This window comes from Strongylocentrotus purpuratus, unplaced genomic scaffold (assembly GCF_000002235.5).
Source record: "Strongylocentrotus purpuratus isolate Spur 01 unplaced genomic scaffold, Spur_5.0 spur5_scaffold_3, whole genome shotgun sequence".
NCBI lineage: Eukaryota > Metazoa > Echinodermata > Echinoidea > Camarodonta > Strongylocentrotidae > Strongylocentrotus > Strongylocentrotus purpuratus.
In genome coordinates this window covers 38692998-38711378 of record NW_022145609.1, presented here as the reverse complement: position 1 = coordinate 38711378, position 18381 = coordinate 38692998, and the positions used below count along the sequence as shown (strand labels likewise).

The window sequence follows — 18381 nt, the reverse complement described above, 5'->3', positions numbered from 1 at the left end:
TCAAAATTGCTTTCGAATTTGCCCATATAATGTTACAATATGAAATATAAGGCAGTATCAATGAATTATAAAACATAAACAAGATATTTGAAGGGACATAATATTTCAATTTACAGAGAATACCAATATTACCTTGTGTGACCCAAAAAAGGAACCATGATGGCAAAAAAAAGGAATTTCAAGCAAAAAAAAGGAAATTCATTAAAACAAAAATGAAAACCATGTGCGACACACTTCCAATGCAGAAATGTCCATTCCTCATGCTGTGTTTTCTATATGAGCACCTATAGTTTATTTACAAGTAGGTAATTTTTTTTTTTTTTTGGGGGGGGGGGGGGTATTAATGGCATTTCATTCTTTTTGAGAATATTTTTCTCTTTATGTATGTTTTAACCTTAGTTACTATTGAATTTTTGATCAAATCAACATTTTAGGGCAGTTGTTTGACGTGCGGTATGTAAAAAAAAAAATTTAAATTAAAAAAAAAAATCAAAAAATCAAATAACATATTTCATGAAGAAACTAGATGGAATTTTGACTGCGCGCAGTCGAAAATGATGCCTCCGCCATAGAGCAATTTAAACAACTTTGGAGTTTAAATCTCCAGTGGTTCTTGAGATATCATGATAACAATCTCAATGTATGGAATTTCATAAGTTGACCTCTGTGACCCTTGACCTTTGACCTACGTGCTCCAAAATCTAATCAGATAGTCTTCCTATGGTGATACACACTATCATTAAGTTTGAAGTTTAAATCTCCAGTGGTTCTTGAGATATTATGATAACAATCTCAATGTATGGAATTTCATAAGTTGACCTCTGTGACCCTTGACCTTTGACATACGTGCTCCAAAATCTAATCAGATCGTCTTCCTATGGTGATACATACTATCCTTAAGTTTGAAGTTTAAATCTCAAATGGTTCTTGAGATATCGCGCTAACAAACTCAATACAAGGAATTTCATAAGTTGACCTCTGTGACCTGTGACCTTTGACCTACGTACTCCAAAATCTAATCAGATCGTCTTCCTATGGTGATAAATACTATTCCCGAGTCTTAAGTTTAAATCTTAAATGGTTCTTGAGATATTGTGATAACGGTCAAACGGGACGGACGTACGGACGGACAACCCGAAAACATGATGCCTCCGGCATAATTTGGAGGAAAAAATGGAATAATTCCGGCAAAAACGTAATGGTTGACAGTTCCAATCATAGTCAAACCTAAGGCGCTAGTTCAAAAGTCTATCCAGACTTTAACCCGGAACTCCAACGTGGAGATACACTGTACCCTACATGTACTTAAACGGAGATACCGCGATAACGTCATTCCAAACTTGTACCTCTTGCAGTTTTTCCTTCTTCTCTTCTCTTCTTCCAGTTAAGTACAGACCGCCATTGGCGTATTATCAGTTGGGCTGTATAACGTACAGACCACCTTATAATTTCGTTAGAATTGCCTTTATTAGGTGGTCTGTCGTTTTCGACGGATCACCTATTGTTTTCGTCAGAATTTTCTTTCTTTATTATTTCTTTATTTTTATTTATTTCCTACACTTTTTTGTGCCTAAGATAACTCAAGTTCGGTTGAGTCAATTCCATTCAATTTTAGCAAAGTCATGGGTCATTGCCATGAAACGTGACAGAAACATTTTCAAGGTCATTAGGTTATCGTGACGTCATTCAGGCGCCATTTTGTGAAATCACGTTATCCATCATATCTTCATGTTGCATAAGTAAAGGTCATTCATAATAATATCACATATATTTCAGGTCAAGGGTCAATAGTTCATGTCATCAAAGGTCACTTAAAGGTCATGACGCGCACGTACGCACGTCAAAATTTAAAAATGCTCAAAATCACTTAACTATTAAACGAGAGTACGAATCAGATCACTTTAAGCATTTCAAAATTTTCCGTCAGTACGTGTCCCCGCCCGCATTGCGCACGCTCACAACGCGCGGAAAAGGTAAAATTCAAATTTGTTACATGATTTAAATTTCTCTTACTCGTAAATGACAATTTTCATTAATTTCAGTCACTCTTGACCTTTTATCAGGCCGTGAGCGCGCGTCAAAGTTCAAAATCCGCGCGTGCTGCTATGGGAAATATAATGCAAATTTGATCAAAAACATGCCATTTTAAAAATCGAAATAGCTCTTCAGATAGTTTATTGACCCCAAACTTTTATATCATGGTTGGAAAAAAGCATGAGTTGGAAATATGATTTCATGTCTCATTTGACCCTCAATTAACTCATGACGTCATCATAATGGCCTCCGAACTCAAAATTTCAATTTGCATATTATGTCGTCATCATATTTTTGGAAAATTGATAGTATCTCTCTTAATATTGATCAATTTTCTTCCAAAATTTTATATGGTTTAGCTGAGACAATGTTCTACAAATGCAGTATTCACAATTTTGAATTTTGACAAAAGCATCATGGCGTAATTTTGCGATTAAAGGAGGAATGTCAATTTTTCAGATTTTGCGTGTATTCTCTATGGGACACGATTTTTTCTCAGAACTGGATTCTACATTTCCGTCTTTTGCAAGCAATATCTCCTTCGTTTTAGCTTCGTTTACGCTGAACTTCGAGTATGTTGTAGCTGAGACAATTAGCTATCTCAAATGTGCCATTCATTTTGTCTCAAATTTTAGTTGGACCAGCCCACCTATACTTGTTCCAAACAAGTATTACAAATCTAGTTGTACTTGTGATTTAGATGACGTCATGCGCAGTGAGAGTTTAAAATACGGCTGCAAGATTTTCAACATGGATGTCGATTTTGACCAATAATTTCCTGAAAAGGGACCATTCAACAGATTTATTCAGTCAAGTTGGTAAGTGGAACCGATTTCAAAATGAAATACATCGGATATGCATCCAGTAAATGGAGTATTTTTGGCAAAGACTTTCGGCCATAAAATGCCAAAACAATTGAACAGGCGGCGCCTCACACTTCCGTATACTGATGCTGATGCTAATACAGAGAAGAGCCGACCCTACTATAGTACTAAGGCTAGATCTATTCACAACCAAATTAGAGGCTAACGAAGCCAGGAAAGAGACAGAAATTTTAGTCTCGCCTAGGATCTATATGATAAGTCGATAACATGACAAAAAATGCTTTCAAAAGTGCATTACAATCTTGACACAACAGACAATAGTTTGAGACAATAATTTAATGTTCATTTTTCTTTCCCAGTTAAATTTGGTAAGTTAAATTTGCTCATCGACATCATGACTTTCAATTTCATCATAGATCTAGATATGCTCAGTGAGTCAGTCATCATATTTTGATATTTTACGCAAATTCACTCCTCATACATGTAAATCATTAATACCAAAAATAACATGTTAAATATTGTTTCAGGAATACAGAATAGGTCTACAACTTGTTCATATTTCGACCGAACTAAATTTAACAATCTTTTCAAATTTGGGTTCGTAGACACGACTCACAACTTCACAAGTCACTCATGCACAGAGGCATCACGAGCAGGCTTCTCGACATACCACAGTCACACAATTGTCCATGCGGCTTCTCTCCCGTAGAATGCTCCGCATTTTCGTGTCACGACCTCGACCACCTGCAAAAAAAATAATTACCTTTTCGACTGGAATTCCATGGTTTACGAGGTACATAAACCCCACTTTCGTCAAAGCATCATGGACTTCATCGACTAGTTTCTCGAATTTCTTCTCATCTGTAGCTTCAACATCCAAACGAAAGCAATCAAAGTCGATGATCGCAATTAATACTTTTCGCCATCGAGTTTATAAAAACAACCTTACACGTTACACACGTTTACCGCCCCCGGCGAATTTGCGATTCCCAAACCATTCAGCTATGGGAGACTTTAGGAGCAACGTGATTGGTCGAGAGAAGAAATAAATATTACGTCATTTACTGCACGCTCAGGGTCGCTCACAGCTAGCTGACACAGACACACAAACACTCACAATGTTAGTCTGCAAGCACAGACTCTAGTTTGACACTTTACGAAATATATCATGTCTGAGGGAAGTCTATCTACATGAAATGGCCTACTGTAGTCTCACGATTCAGACTCTGTATTTTGCACAGGTATGTGCCTGCAAACTACTCACATGCCTTAGAATTCTGATACTGAAGGTGTGTATCATCTAAATCTACATGTAACTTAACTTGTGCTATCGTCTATGTTCAAACAATGCATGGCTTAGGCTAGGCTCAACAAAACATACGCTATGTTGTTAGGTACAATTTGGGTACAATGCACTTCACACGCGAGCTAGCTCCAGGCACATTACAGGCCCACTGTCCATTGTTTATGTGCAGCCCATTCATGCAAACATCATTCCAAAAGTCATAGACACGGATCTGATCATGGCGACTTTATAATAAAATAATTAAATACAGGGTCTAAATATCTACTTACATGCAGATTTGGAAAATCATTTTGAAGATTTGATGGTTCACTCGGACTTGGCCCCAGACACATTCGCACCGCCATGATGAGATGGCTCGCGTCGATGTGGGCGTGTCTTTATAACCTTTTTAACCTTTTTAACCAATCACGTTGCTCAAAATGTTTCCCATAGCTGAATGGTTTGGGAATCGCAAATTCGCTACCCGGCCGACTCAGCGTGCGCGTGCGTGTAATAATAATATTACTAATATATATATTTAAACGTCTTTGACTAATATGCTACCAAAGACGTAAATATATAAATTACTTATGGAAAGCAGCACGCGCGGAAACCATGCAGAGTTTGCAGACGAATGGGATTAGGCTCCGCCTCTTTTGGATCATTTGAAGACAAAATAAGCACCCGAGGCGTCTTTTTGATTGGATAAGTGCCTCATGAATATGTATTTTATCGATACTATCGTTTAAGAAACCGGTATTTGACCTCATTGCGTCACTTTAATTATGCAGATTTATGCACGACGCTATACTACACTCGCACAAACTGAGAAGAGTTAGTTCATTGAGAATGGGTGAGTACTTGATTGAAATATGAGTAGATTAGGTGAATTTAGTCATCAATTTTGAAAAAGCTGCAATAGTCTTCGTGATCTACGGTAATTTCGTTACATTTTGAGACAGTTCTCAACAGATTTTTTGGGAAAAGACTAGAAAAATATTGCTCTTGAAATTGCACTTTGATTTTCATCGTCATGAAGTAGATATCTAATTAGTTTGACTGCGGTTTGCCGTCATTTCACCCTAGTATACTCCAGTTGGGCCCCGGGGTTTCGGCAGGCCCACCCCTGGGAATTTTGGTGCTCATCTTTATCAAGATCAGACTTTCTAATCGGGTTTTATATTCCAGATTTGATCATCATCATGAGTATTATTCACCAATCATCGATTGAATTTAAATCTAGATTTAACGTTACACCTTAAAATAATCTATGAAGCATGATTGTTTTGATAATCCAAGTGGATTAATTCTTGTTAAAATCTTTAGTAGGCCTAGGTCTAGATGTCGACTCTGAATTAGGCTGATGTAGATCTACCGTACGTGGCTCATATCAGTGCCATCCGTTCGCTGCAGTTGCATCATCGGTACGCGGTGTGTGTCAACTTTATTTAGACCAAAATTATCTGTGAACATTCATGATAATCAAACAACTCCAAATCCTATTTCATGTAAACCTGGAACTTATTAATAAAAATGTTCAAAAAACAACAACACTAGGATTTGCTTATTTAATATTTAGATTTTGTGTGTGCCCAGCGTGCTTGTCAAGTTGTCATTAGGGGCCTAAGTTAGATCTACAGGGCTGCCAACTCTCACGCAATCTGCGTGAGTCTCACGCAATTCAACCCATTCTCAAGCTCTCACGCTGATCATAGGATCTCTCACGCTGAACCCCGAAAATAGAAACTAAAAAAAAAAAATGTCTATTATATCGGATATTCAATATCCCTGCCGAAAGTTTCAACATTTTTTTAACCACACGTGCGCAAAGCTAAACCATTAATGCAAATTGGTTTCGGTTTGCCGCGCAAAGACAAGATAGTGAATTGCGATTGGCTTATCCTGCCTGTGCGAGGAGTGACGTCGTCACTTTACTATGACGCAGGGTTTTTGTGCGCGACACTAAAACAAGCGAGTGTCGATGCCATGGCCTGTCATCGCTGTACATATCGCAGCGCGCCCGGCCGGCCCGGGTGGCTCACAGTGTTTGCGATCGGATAAAGTCGTCAGGCTTCAGCCGGTACAGGTGAGTTTAAACTCTTGTCTTACGATCTGCGTTAGATGTTAAAGTATTTTATTTATCTGTGTTGACGTTGGGGCGTATTCAAGAGCCTATAATTTCGTGTATTGGTGTCTTAAACTCAATTTTAGTGCATAATTGACAATTTAATTAGTGCTTTTTAAGTTTTACAGTCAATATGATGGGATCTAGTAGTACAAAGTGTCTGCTTAGTCCGACAAGTAGAAAATTTTGTGGTAGACCGTAATTTGTTAGGTCTTCTTCACAGATGGGAGGCTGGGGGTCATTCCACACAAAAAACAACAAAAAAGTTCCAAAACCAATAAAAAAAAAAAAAAGGAAAAAAAGGGGGAAAAAGAAAGAAAAGGAAAGGAAAAAGGGTGAGATAATTAAGAATTAAGAAGTCATTTTCTGAATTTTATAAAAAATACCAACATCTAACTTTTTGTTAGATTAGTCTTAGATCTAGACTCTATCTTAGATCTAGACTAACCCAAAATTAAATTTTCATTTTGAAAAGATCAAAAATTTTGCTCGCTCGCTCGGGATTTTAAAGAAATTTTGCCACATACAGTACACCATGTTTTGCCCCTCAATTTTTGTTTGGCCCATTACGCCACTGCCACTGGTCTTCTAAATTTTTTATTAAGTGCCCTCAAACTCGACCCTTTAGTTTTCTCTTTTATATGATGAGTTAAAGTCAGGGGTCAGCATAGCCTTCTCTTGGCCCTTCAGCAGGTTAAAAACTTGTTGATTTATTAAATCAAGGTCGGCTTAGACTAGATCATAGTAGATGGGGGGGGGGGGCTGGAGGGGAGATTTTAGTTGGGGCGGGGGGGGGGAGCAAGTAACACGACTAATTGACAATAAAAAAGGACTAAACAATACCTGATACCTGGAATACTTTATTTCACGTAGATCATTGGATGTCACAAGTAAGCGAGACCCGAATCTAGAAGAGATGATGCAGATGCCGATGGACATAGATACTGACAGCGACTCTGGTGATGATGGCATCAACGTTCAGCCTCAGGCGGTCGTTCCTGTCAAGAAGGCCAAGGTGACCGGGTCCAAACGGAAAGGTGCGGCCACCTACAAATCGTCATTCAAACGTGAGTGGACGATTATATGGCCATTTATAACGATGGGGGCCACGGCAGGTCATTTCAGATGCAATGTCTGCAATCAGGAGGGTTCCTGTAGGCATCAAGGCCTAAGTGACATCAAGCGCCACATCAGCAGTAAGGGGCACAAAGATAGGGAGACTCTTCAGAAAACTACCCGAAGTATAGCTCTTTTCACACATAGCATCAAGGAAATGTCGAGCGCAGAGACCAAGGCAAGTATCAAATAATATATGATTGATGATATTTTTATTCATTCTTGCATCAATTATTGTTCATGGACATAAATTAATCCTAATAATCCCGAGAAATTTTGAGTCTTGTCAGTTGGGGGGGGGGGGCGTCCATCAAATGGAGAGCACAAATTTTTCCACACTCAATTGGTTTTAAATGGTTTGATGCCTTATAAAATAAATATGCAGAAATATAAATGAAATAATAGTGGTTTATTGTGATAAGTGATAAGTGGTTGATTGCAGTTTCCCAAAATGTTATGCACTTTGAAGAAGTTTTATCTCATTGCACTGATAGTGTCTAATATATATATATATATATATATCTATCTTTCCAGATCCGCAGAGCAGAAATCAAAATGGCCATGTCATTGGTGGAGCACAACGTACCGCTGGCCTTCTCGGATCACTTGAGCCCACTTATGAAAGAGTGCTTTCCAGACTCCCCCACGGCCGCAGGATACCGATCGGCGCGGACCAAGACTACGTGCATTGTTAACGGGGCACTGGCTCCATATTTCCATCAGCAGCTGGTGAAGCAGCTACGAGAGCAGCCGTTCTCCCTGTCGACAGATGGTTCAAATGACACTGGTAACCTTACACATTATATAAATTTAAGATTTGAAGTGATATAAAACACCATAGAATCAAAATGAAAGCCTTCATTTAATATTTAAAAAAAAAAAAAACATTGACATCGACAATTATTATTCTCACGTTAAAAAGACATATTTTGATATACTTTCAACGACCAAATAAGTGATTGTTGTAAAATACGATTCAAATAGATATTTTTCCTGAAAGCAAATCCACCGACAGCCATACTCAAAAGAAAATTTACAAGTATAGTAGATTATTATTCAATCCTGAAACTCATACAACTAATAAAACTTTTCTTTTGTCTTATTTCAGGAGCTTCACCTTATGTTTTACCAGGCAACTTTGCCAACATTCACCGATTTCAACCTTCTGCTCCAACGGCAATGCTTCTCCGTACATCTTTTGCACAAACAGGTGTGTAGGCTGCAATTTATCTGAAAATAAACAATAAATTAAAACTTTCTCAATTTTGTTCACATGAATACATATAAAAACTTAGAAGGCAGTCAAAGATTTATAAGTACACATTATTTCAAAACATCTATCAAGACTTATCTTTTTTCATATGATTGTTGTAGCGTAATGTAGTTTAATTCAATAGTAAGACATCATGTAATGATATGTAATGTAATCTAATTTCACGTGATATTAAGTAGAATGCAATGCAATATAGATTTAATGTATAGTATAATGTAGCATAATATTTAGTATAATGTAGAATAATATTGTATTATTCGTTCAATTTTTTATGTAATAAATAATTCATTTGTAAAGCGCATAGAGATCATGAATATAATGCGCTAATATAAGTACTATATTATTATTATTATTATTATTGTTGTTGTATATATTGAGATTAATTTTGTATTATAATCCACAGATGCATTTGTACATCCGGAAGCTTATGAGCAAGTTCATGAAACCTGAGAAAATCAAGGACATCAGAGTGTCAGACATCCAGTACAAAGCAGAGGAGAACCAGCTGCCTGGTATGTACCTTGTTTTCTGTCATGATGTACACTTACAAACATGCACATAAATGGCTAACCTTCTAAACTCAACATGACTGTTATTTCATCACAATGAAGGACCATTGCAATTCTAACTGAGATACATTGAAATTAAATGATCATTGTAACACAAAATAAATATTTTGTATAATGTGCGTGGAATTATTCAATTGCAAATAGTGCTAAATAAAAGTTCATTGCTTACTTATTGTCAATGCAGACAGCAAGCTCACTATTGGGTTTACTACTCGCGGGACATTAAACCGACTGTTGGAAGGTGGCGACATCAGTGAAACGCAGGTTAAAAAGTTCCTTGGTGGTGTAAGGAGCTTCTTCTGTGAGGCAGTTTCATACGCCCTCTCACGTCTCCCCCTTGATGAGCCGGTCCTACAACATGCTACCTTCGTTGACTGGCACCAGAAGATGGAAGCGTCAATTGATGATGTGCTCTTCTTCATTGACAGGTATGTCAATATTGCCATATAAAAAATGCAGAGATGCCTGTCTTAGTCTTTAATTTTTAATCAAATCAGTCTATGATTTGAATCTTGAGGTGATATTGTTACTTCAGATCTGAGATTTTTTGCGTTTCATTTCTTTTTTATTTTAGGTTCCAGCATCTACTGCCGTTTAATAGTCCACAAGATCAGGACAAGGTGCAAGAAGAGTTTACGGACTATCAGATGATGGATGAGGTGTCTTCCAGGCAGTGGAAGGAGTTTACTTCTACAGATGCAGAAGCTGAATTTCTTAGAATTGACAAGCTCTGGGTCCACCTTTCTTCGCTGAAGAACGAGGTAACTGGGCAGCCGAGGTTCTTGAGGCTCGCGAAGGTGGCTCAGCTGGTGCTCTGTCTTCCCCACAGCAATGCTGATGCTGAGAGGGTTTTTTCGTCCATCGGTCTAAACAAGACAGACACCAGGAATGCCCTCCACTTAAATGGAACGCTCAGCTCCATCATGACAATCAAGATGGCAGCATCGGAGCCCCGTTGCAGGTTTGAACCACCAGCAGAGGTACTGAGGGCATCGCGGAGCGCAACCTCCAGTTACAACAAATCCCACTAGACTAACTGGATGAGAGGAAAAAGTAAATGGCTTTGCTAATTGACACCCAGTATGGACAGACATCATAATGATCACTTGTTCTAGTATCATCTTGGGAAGCTGCAGCCCAGCCTTGCTTTAAGTTTGAGCTACCAGCAGAGAGTAAGGTCATCCTGAAATGCAAATTATCTCAAGATTAACTGGATGAGAGGTATACTTATTTTTAAGAATGAATGACACCCAGTATGGACAGACATCATAATGATCACTTGTTCTAGTATCATTTTGGGAAGCAGCAGTCCAGCCTTATCTCAAGATTAACTGGATGAGAGGTATACTTATTTTGAAGAATGAATGACACCCAGTATGGACAGACATCATAATGATCACTTGTTCTAGTATCATCTTGGGAAACAGCAGTCCAGCCTTATCTCAAGATTAACTGGATGAGAGGTATACTTATTTTGAAGAATGATTTATTTATTTTTAGTATTTGTTATATATTCATTATATATCTATTTATTAATTTTTATATTATTTTTATATATTATATATCTATTTATTATTTTCAGTATGCATGTTCCTGTTGAGTGAGGATTTGTCCATTTTGTTACAGATAATCATAGGTTGAGGTTCAACTGCTAAGCTTATAAAGAAAGTTGATTTGGAATAATGCACTTACAAATGTGGAAGTTTGTATTTTTTCAAGGTCAGTGTACTTCATGAAATCAATTAACCTATTTGAATCCTGCCTTATGTATTTGTGGAATCAGGGTTAAAGTATGCACCAGATTGCACCATTTCAATTGCAAAATTGTAAAAGCTCCCTACCGTGGAAGGGGGGACACCCCCCTTCCACACCATCCCCCCCTCGGGCGCTTCGCGCCCTCGGGCTTGGTCGCTCCGCTCCCTCGCATTGTCTCACTCCAAACTCTTTCCAAAGGTTGGCAGCCCTGGATCTAGACCTATAGATCTTGACCCCTATTATTAATTTTAATATAGATTAGAGATTTTTTTCTTCTCCAAATTGTGCAGTTCATGTTGATAAATCTATTTTTGTTTGTGTAAGAGAAGACCCCTAGAGTAAAGGAGCCCGTTTTCGGCCACTTAAGACAAAATCCTATTTTTAGGACTCTTTACTTCCTATTTATTATCATTTCTTGTTCAAATCATGAAGCAAATATTATTATTATTTAAACAAAAAAAGAATCCCAGAAAAAAATCACGAATTGCCATGACAATATTCATTTCAATTTTCACTGTTTTGGAGCCCGTTATCGGCCGAGCGTTTCAGTTTACGGCCGCATGTACAAAGTCAATAGGAAGCGCTCGCGCGCGCCGTGCGTTTCCGCGCTGATGTACAGCACAAGCGGGCGGAGCAGGTATCCCACGCCGGAGCTCCCTGGTGCTCGCCTGGCCGAAGACAGGCACAGCGGTGATCGGAAGTTGGAATCTGAATTAGACAGAGATATCGTGTGTGCGTCGCGGTGTGCGCCTGCATTGATTTAATACATGCGATGACATACTTTTGAGCTAGCGACTAGCACAAAATCGGGCTTTAAATCTGAAAAATACTTGAAATAAAGCTCATTTTATGGTACCCATATTTCTTACAGACACGCGTAAGATACTCGATTTTTCAGATTTGGGTAGCAGGACCGGCGATTACATCGCTAAAATGTGATATTTTAGGATATATTTTCCATTGCAAATGTGGTTCTTCAGTGACACTGGCATGGTATGGTATGTGTGGGATATGTGTTATGCTATTATGCGATGTATTTTAGAGTGATTTTACCTTGCATCCAACCAATCGGCCGAAAACGGGAGCTGGCCGATTACGGGCTCCTTTACTCTAGTCCACAATTATGTTTACTTATGTAGTCCAGTACCTCTTCTTGTTTTAATAAACCAATTCTACAGAGTCTAATACTCTTTTCACACTGGTTTTGCTTAACCCCGTACTTTGCTTAGCCCCGTACTATCCTTAACCCTGGACTATTTTTTTTGGCTTTTCACACTCGCTGTTTTTAGTCCCGTACTAGCACCTATTCCGGAATAAGAAAATTCCCGCTGTTCTCACTGCATTTCGTTAACCCCGGATATCGTGTATGTTATGATAGGACATACTTCGCATCTGGCCAGCTGCGATACGCTCCATTGCGTAGTACCGGACTATTTTTCGTTTCTGTTCTCATTCGTTTGCTTAGCACCGCAATTGCGGGGTTAGCAGGAGTTAGCACCACAATTGCGGAGTTAGCCCTGCTATTTTGCAGGGTTAGTTAACCCCGTACTATAGGTGGGGTTAGCCAACTTTAGCCCACTTTGGTAAAAGCCAGTGTGAACAGAAAGTGGAATAGGCTTAACCCCGTACTATAGGTGGGGTTAAGACCCCCCCCCCTTTACCCCACCTATAGTACGGGGTTAAGGAAAATATTGCCAGTGTGAAAAGCATATTAGACTACTTTATATTCATAATTATAGGCCATATAAAGCACTTTTTGAGGCACACGTTAAATCTTCCATTTAGTTTTACTTTGAACTGTGGTCTATTAAATAGGAATGTTGATTTCCACACCATATTTAAATTAAGGCCAACCATGACATGAAAAATAGCTTTTATGCTACATCTATTTTTATTTTGTTAAGGAGAAAGGGACGCCTTGATTGTCATATTGATTTTGTTTTCTTTTTGTTCCAACAGATTGAAACTGATGAAGAGCTGGAAGGAGTTAACTGATGAGTAGACTTTACAACATTTCTTATATTTGCAAGATGAAGCTGAAAGTCCCATGCAGGTAAATATTAAACGACCACCTATTAATTCACTAAAATGGAAATGGAACTAAGTGTATGTTGCAAGCATAGTGTGGAGGGTACATTTTATTCTAGTTTTGCACTTAGCATACAAATATTGATATCTTTCCTTTCTTTGTTTACGAAGGGAATTTGTCCTTATTTACAGGAGGTCCTGTGTGAAGAAGAACGATTTCTAATGCACATTAATAGCACTACATGATCATACATGTAGGGTAAACACAGGAACCCTCATCAATTTTTTTTTGTAAGTGGTCCTTTTACTTCTTGAGCAATGCAGATGAAGACAAAATAAAATTAATGAACGTCTGTTTATAGGATGTATTATGGTTGATGTGTATCTATATTATTATCACTTTTAAATTGAAGTACCTACATTGTCTTCTGTCATGTAGGATGATGCTTCTCTACAGTGGATGATGAAGGCATGCTGGTTTACAAACTCAGGAGAGGAACAAATAACAGATATTGACAGGATCATATCTAGAGATGCGAGCCTACTATACACTTCATACGAGCAAGTGTGCTAATATACATGCTGGTACCCCAAATAAACTATTGTGGAACACATATCATGTAGAAAGTTATAGATCTGACAAATATATTTTTCATTGTCCATTGACTTGTAAAAGAATATTTGACTGAATATCACAAATGTGATTTAGATTAAAAATAAAATGTCAATATACATAAATTATAAGTCTACATAACGTATGTTTCAATAGCATTATTTCCAGTACATACTCTGTTCCAAGTTGTTTTTATGTCCCATACTTATAATAATATTTAATTTTTATATAGCGCTTTACAAATATACTAATACTTAACCGAGTATTATTCAATTATGACCACCAGTTTACATTACAAGTACATTGTTCATATACCGGTATTTCTTATTTCATACTTGTCTCATCCAAGCTCCATCAGGCCTATTGTCTTAATGGGATCATCAGAAATAATCTAACATGTGGTCAGTAACTAGTCTTGTCGGAAAAATAGTTTAGGTTTGCCCACTAGAATCCCAAGTGAATATTAGTCCTTCCTCTTTTTGTCGCTGGTGATCAGGGTGTATGTTATTAGTTGTTGTTTATTTTCTTATACACTGTATCTTATTTTATTTTCCCATTCAACAGACTTGGGTTATCATCACAGCCCTTTCTTCTGAAAACTAGCCTACAACTTCATCGATGAATGCAGAAGACATCTACATGGGACTACGTCTTAAAGATGCCATCCTCATATAATGAAAGAGGACAGTAGAGATGGGTTTAAACTTGAATATTTACGTACTATTTATTTATTATTTGTATCATATGTTTGTAGAATACCACATTTAAAAAAAGCTAATGAATTTATCATCTTGTCAACTTTCAAATAATTAAAGATAACTAATCATCAATGAATAAACATTAACATTTTAACAATGTCAACTACCATCTTATAGGATGAAACTGAGGGCTGGGCAGAAAGAAATTTCCTTGAAATTTGAGTGATAAAGATCTATCAGTCTATATCAAAGATTGAATTAATCAATGATATTTTAATTTTAATACATGTTAAAATTCATTTACCTCAGTCTATGGACTTCTGTATTTGAAGTTTTGTAGATTATTACATTATTGCTGCTTCAAGTATTGTATGTAAGAAGGTTTGAAAGACAACCCTCTAAATGCACTAAATATGAAAACTGCTAATCATTATTGCCTTTTGTATCCATGCTGCTAATTTTAATAGAATCATGTTTTGATACTTCCTAGCTTAGTAAAACAGGGGGGGGGGCTTGTTATCCTCTTCCTGGTGCTGTTTCTACATGGACCATGTAACAGGTTGCAAAAGTGTAAACACTATTATATTTGTTATATGTTTATATTAGAAGGATTTAGAAAATGAAAACGTTTTGAATTATAGAATAACTGTTGCTAGAAGTAATGGCAGTATTGATGTGTAAGGGAAGGGGGCCGGTGGTTTTCCCAGTGAATTAACGGTATACCACTGTAAAATTAATAAAAAAAGAGAAAACTATTCTCAAAAATAAAATTATAAAGGACATGGGCCTCCTAACTAACTAACCCTGGTACCACTTCTGTTTTTTTTTTTTTTTTTTTTTTGGGGGGGGGGGGGGGCAACCCAATTCAAAATTTCCAGTGTTAAATTCCATTGTCTTTAAACAAAAATTATGTCAAGATGTTGAAAAACAATGTTTCACTTTCCGTTTTCAAGTTAGAAAATTTGAATAAAATGATTAACATATTTTCCGATCTCTCTGGTCTCTACATTAAAAATGTTCAAAGCTCCTGCAAAGGCTGCAAAAAGGAAAAGTGAAGAATCCAAGTGAAATGTGGACAGTAATGGAGTGAATATGGAATGGTTGATTGTAGTTGATAACGAGTAAATGTAAATGAGTGGTAATAACAACTACGACTGAAAGTGAGACAGAAAGGAACTGCAACAGGTTGTTCAGTCAAGACAACAAACCGTTAGTTGCTGTTGCAGAAGATAATTTACGAAAGACAGAGAAAGAGAGAGAAAGGGAATCATTAAGGTACGATGAGAGTGGGTGGAGAGAAACCATCTACTTTGCCACATAATTTGTTTGTCTAAAATAAGGAAACTTTATACATTAATTAGCATATTTAAAAAGTATAATCGTAGCCAGAGAATGTGTTGTTATATGGCTTATAGCATGTTTGATTTAAAGCTTATCTGCCGTAGTTTTACAGGAGGGATTAAATCGCTCTACAAGGTCACTGGACAGGTGGTTATCTCATCAACTCGGCTCTCACTTAACATAAGAAAAAGAGGATCATGGGGGACCAATGGTCACCGATTAGGCATTGTTATATAGAGGGCGCAAGTAGCTACCAGTAGTGCAGTGGGCCTTTAATAAAACAAAAACAGACCCAGTTATTGATAGACTAAAAAGGGAATAAGACATTAAGAATATCAGTATTTCTTATTCAATGAAGTTAAATGCCACTCCCCATTAAAAAAACAACAACAATTAACACAACAACGAGAGGAACTTTTAAGGTCCACTTCCAGATGCATCCTGGGTACACCAGCTGTTATACTGGTGATCGATAATACAAGTTCGAGCGCGTATTTCATCTAACGGTGATCGCATCAGAATAGTCCACACTGATTCGCTGAATCACTTGCGTTGCTAGCGCGCAGCGTGATGAATAAATTACCCATAATTCCGTATAGTAGATTATTTGACCTCTCTAATTACGCTGATACGCGTATTGTCTTATACCATGTAGTAAACATCATTCCAGTACACTTTTCGCGGGGAGCATCCTACAGAATGCATAATTCATAAGGCTCATGAATTATGCAAGAGGGGCTTATTTGGCTTCTAATGGATCCGGACAAAATGGCGGAGCTTGGGGGCCTGATCGACCATCGAGTGCGTAGCGTGTACAGCTGACACAGCGTACCAAGACGAAAATCCAATTGAATCCCCATTGAATGTCCCCATTGAATCCAATTTGGAGTAAATGGAAAGTGAAACAATGGGTACCCATTGAAACCAATGGGGACCAATTGCCAATTGGTTCCAATGGGGACCAATTGCCAATTGGTTTCAATGGGTACCCATATTGCCAATTGGTTTCAATGGGTACCCATTGTTTCACTTTCCATTTACTCCAAATTGGGGACCAATTGCCAATTGGTTCCAATGGGGACCAATTGCCAATTGGTTTCAATGGGGACCAATTGCCAATTGGTTTCAATGGGTACCCATTGTTTCACTTTCCATTTACTCCAAATTGCCAATTGGAATTGAATTGGGATTCAATGGGGGCATTCAATGAGCATTCAATTGGTAAATCGATCCAGTTAGAAGAACCAGTAATAATTTTTTTTTTTTTTTTTTTTTAAGGTCAGTTTTTATTCTTTTCTCTCTTGAAACAAATTATAATCATAGTACAAATTACAATCATCATATGTAACTCTCACTGCAAATGTGATGACATTATAAATCAGTATACATTTTTGTCTTACAAACGGCTTCAAAATAAACTTACATAGTTAGATCCTATACATCATATTTGAAACAAAAATTCATATTTTCAAAGAAAACATATGCAGTTGTATAATCCAATTTTTTTTTGTTTTAACAATGTAGCAACTTATACTTCTTTTTATAGTGTTGTCCTGAGAGAAAAGTTTTCTCTTTTTGTTAACCCTACCCTACCCGACCTTTCCCTTATCCCCATCCCCCCCCCCCCCCCCCTCTTAACCGGTGGACGACTGGCTCTGGGTTCCAATTGTTTGTCTAATACTCAGGTTTTCCCATTTAGAAAAATGAATAGTGAGAGTTCCCCTCATTGCTGCCAATTTCCTTTCTTCTACTTTATCCCCTATTATACTATTCTTTATTTCATTAAAAGAGGGTGATTTTTTAAGTTCTCTATTTCTATAAATCAGATATTTAACAAGAATTAAAACATGATTCATTAATTGATATTTTCCTTTATTTCTCTCCTCTTTCCCATACAGAATTTCCTCCAAACTACAGTTATGTATTTCAAAGTCTAAAAATCTCGTGCACATTTCCCACACTGATTGTGCAAATTCACAAGTATAGAATAAATGTTTATATGTTTCTTCATCTTTTTCGCAAAATGAGCATAAGTTAGTCGAGACAAGACCAAAACGGAAGAGGTGATGGTTTGTATATAATATATTATGTATAAGTTTGAACTGAAACTCTCTTAATCGACTGTTAAGTGTACACTGTCTTAGTCTTAAAAATATGTTTTCTATTTCCTTACAGGAAAAACCATAGTTCCTTCCAATTGTCTCAAAAACCAAAGGTTTAAAATCATCTTTCTTTATTAATTGTACATAAATTTGTTTTGATTTTAAATCAGCTATATTAGTTGTTTTCTTCCCCAAAGTGAAATCAGTTCCAGAATTATTTTTTTCTTCTCCCTTTCTAAAATTATTTTTCCAACAAACTGGTAAACAGGCATAAAAGTGCTTGATCTTTGCAATTTCATTTACTTCAACACCTAAATCGATAAAATGCCTGTCACTTTTTAGTTTACCATCGTTTTCCAGAATATGTTTTAATTTGTAAATTCCTTTGTCATACAACCTCTTATCGTATATACAACTTCCTTTATATCGAATAAGTTTATTATTAAAAATTACCACATCACCAATGTCTATACTCCTTATATGTCTCGTATTCACCCAATCTTCTAATAAATCCATATAAAATTGTGGAGCTGTCACTTTTAATAAACTTGGTATATAGTCACATGAAAATATCAAATCTCCACCCACGTGTTCAGTGACAAAGTTAAAATATTGTTT

At 37.0% G+C, this 18381-nt stretch overlaps 1 protein-coding gene and 1 long non-coding RNA gene across 2 annotated transcripts; both read left to right on the top strand.

Annotated features, from left to right (window-relative positions):
• Nucleotides 1-4952: 4952 nt before the first annotated feature.
• On the top strand, nucleotides 4953-14333 carry LOC115928819. Its single transcript, XR_004066234.1, has 4 exons — nucleotides 4953-4996; nucleotides 12941-13034; nucleotides 13449-13594; nucleotides 14187-14333. It is a non-coding gene; the product is annotated as an uncharacterized LOC115928819 (long non-coding RNA).
• LOC105443158 lies at nucleotides 8498-11189 on the top strand. Its single transcript, XM_030996779.1, has 4 exons — nucleotides 8498-8594; nucleotides 9061-9169; nucleotides 9411-9654; nucleotides 9801-11189. Exons 1-4 carry the CDS (start codon nucleotides 8505-8507, stop codon nucleotides 10255-10257), a joined length of 900 nt encoding a protein of 299 aa, XP_030852639.1. The 5' UTR covers nucleotides 8498-8504; the 3' UTR covers nucleotides 10258-11189.
• Nucleotides 14334-18381: the final 4048 nt, after the last annotated feature.

Coding starts and splice junctions, on each gene's coding strand:
- LOC105443158 (XM_030996779.1), top strand. CDS start 8,505: ATGTTTTACCAGGCAACTTTGCCAACATTCACCGATTTCAACCTTCTG. Junction 8,595..9,060: donor TACATCTTTTGCACAAACAG/GTGTGTAGGCTG, acceptor TATAATCCACAG/ATGCATTTGTACATCCGGAA. Junction 9,655..9,800: donor GTGCTCTTCTTCATTGACAG/GTATGTCAATAT, acceptor TTTTTATTTTAG/GTTCCAGCATCTACTGCCGT.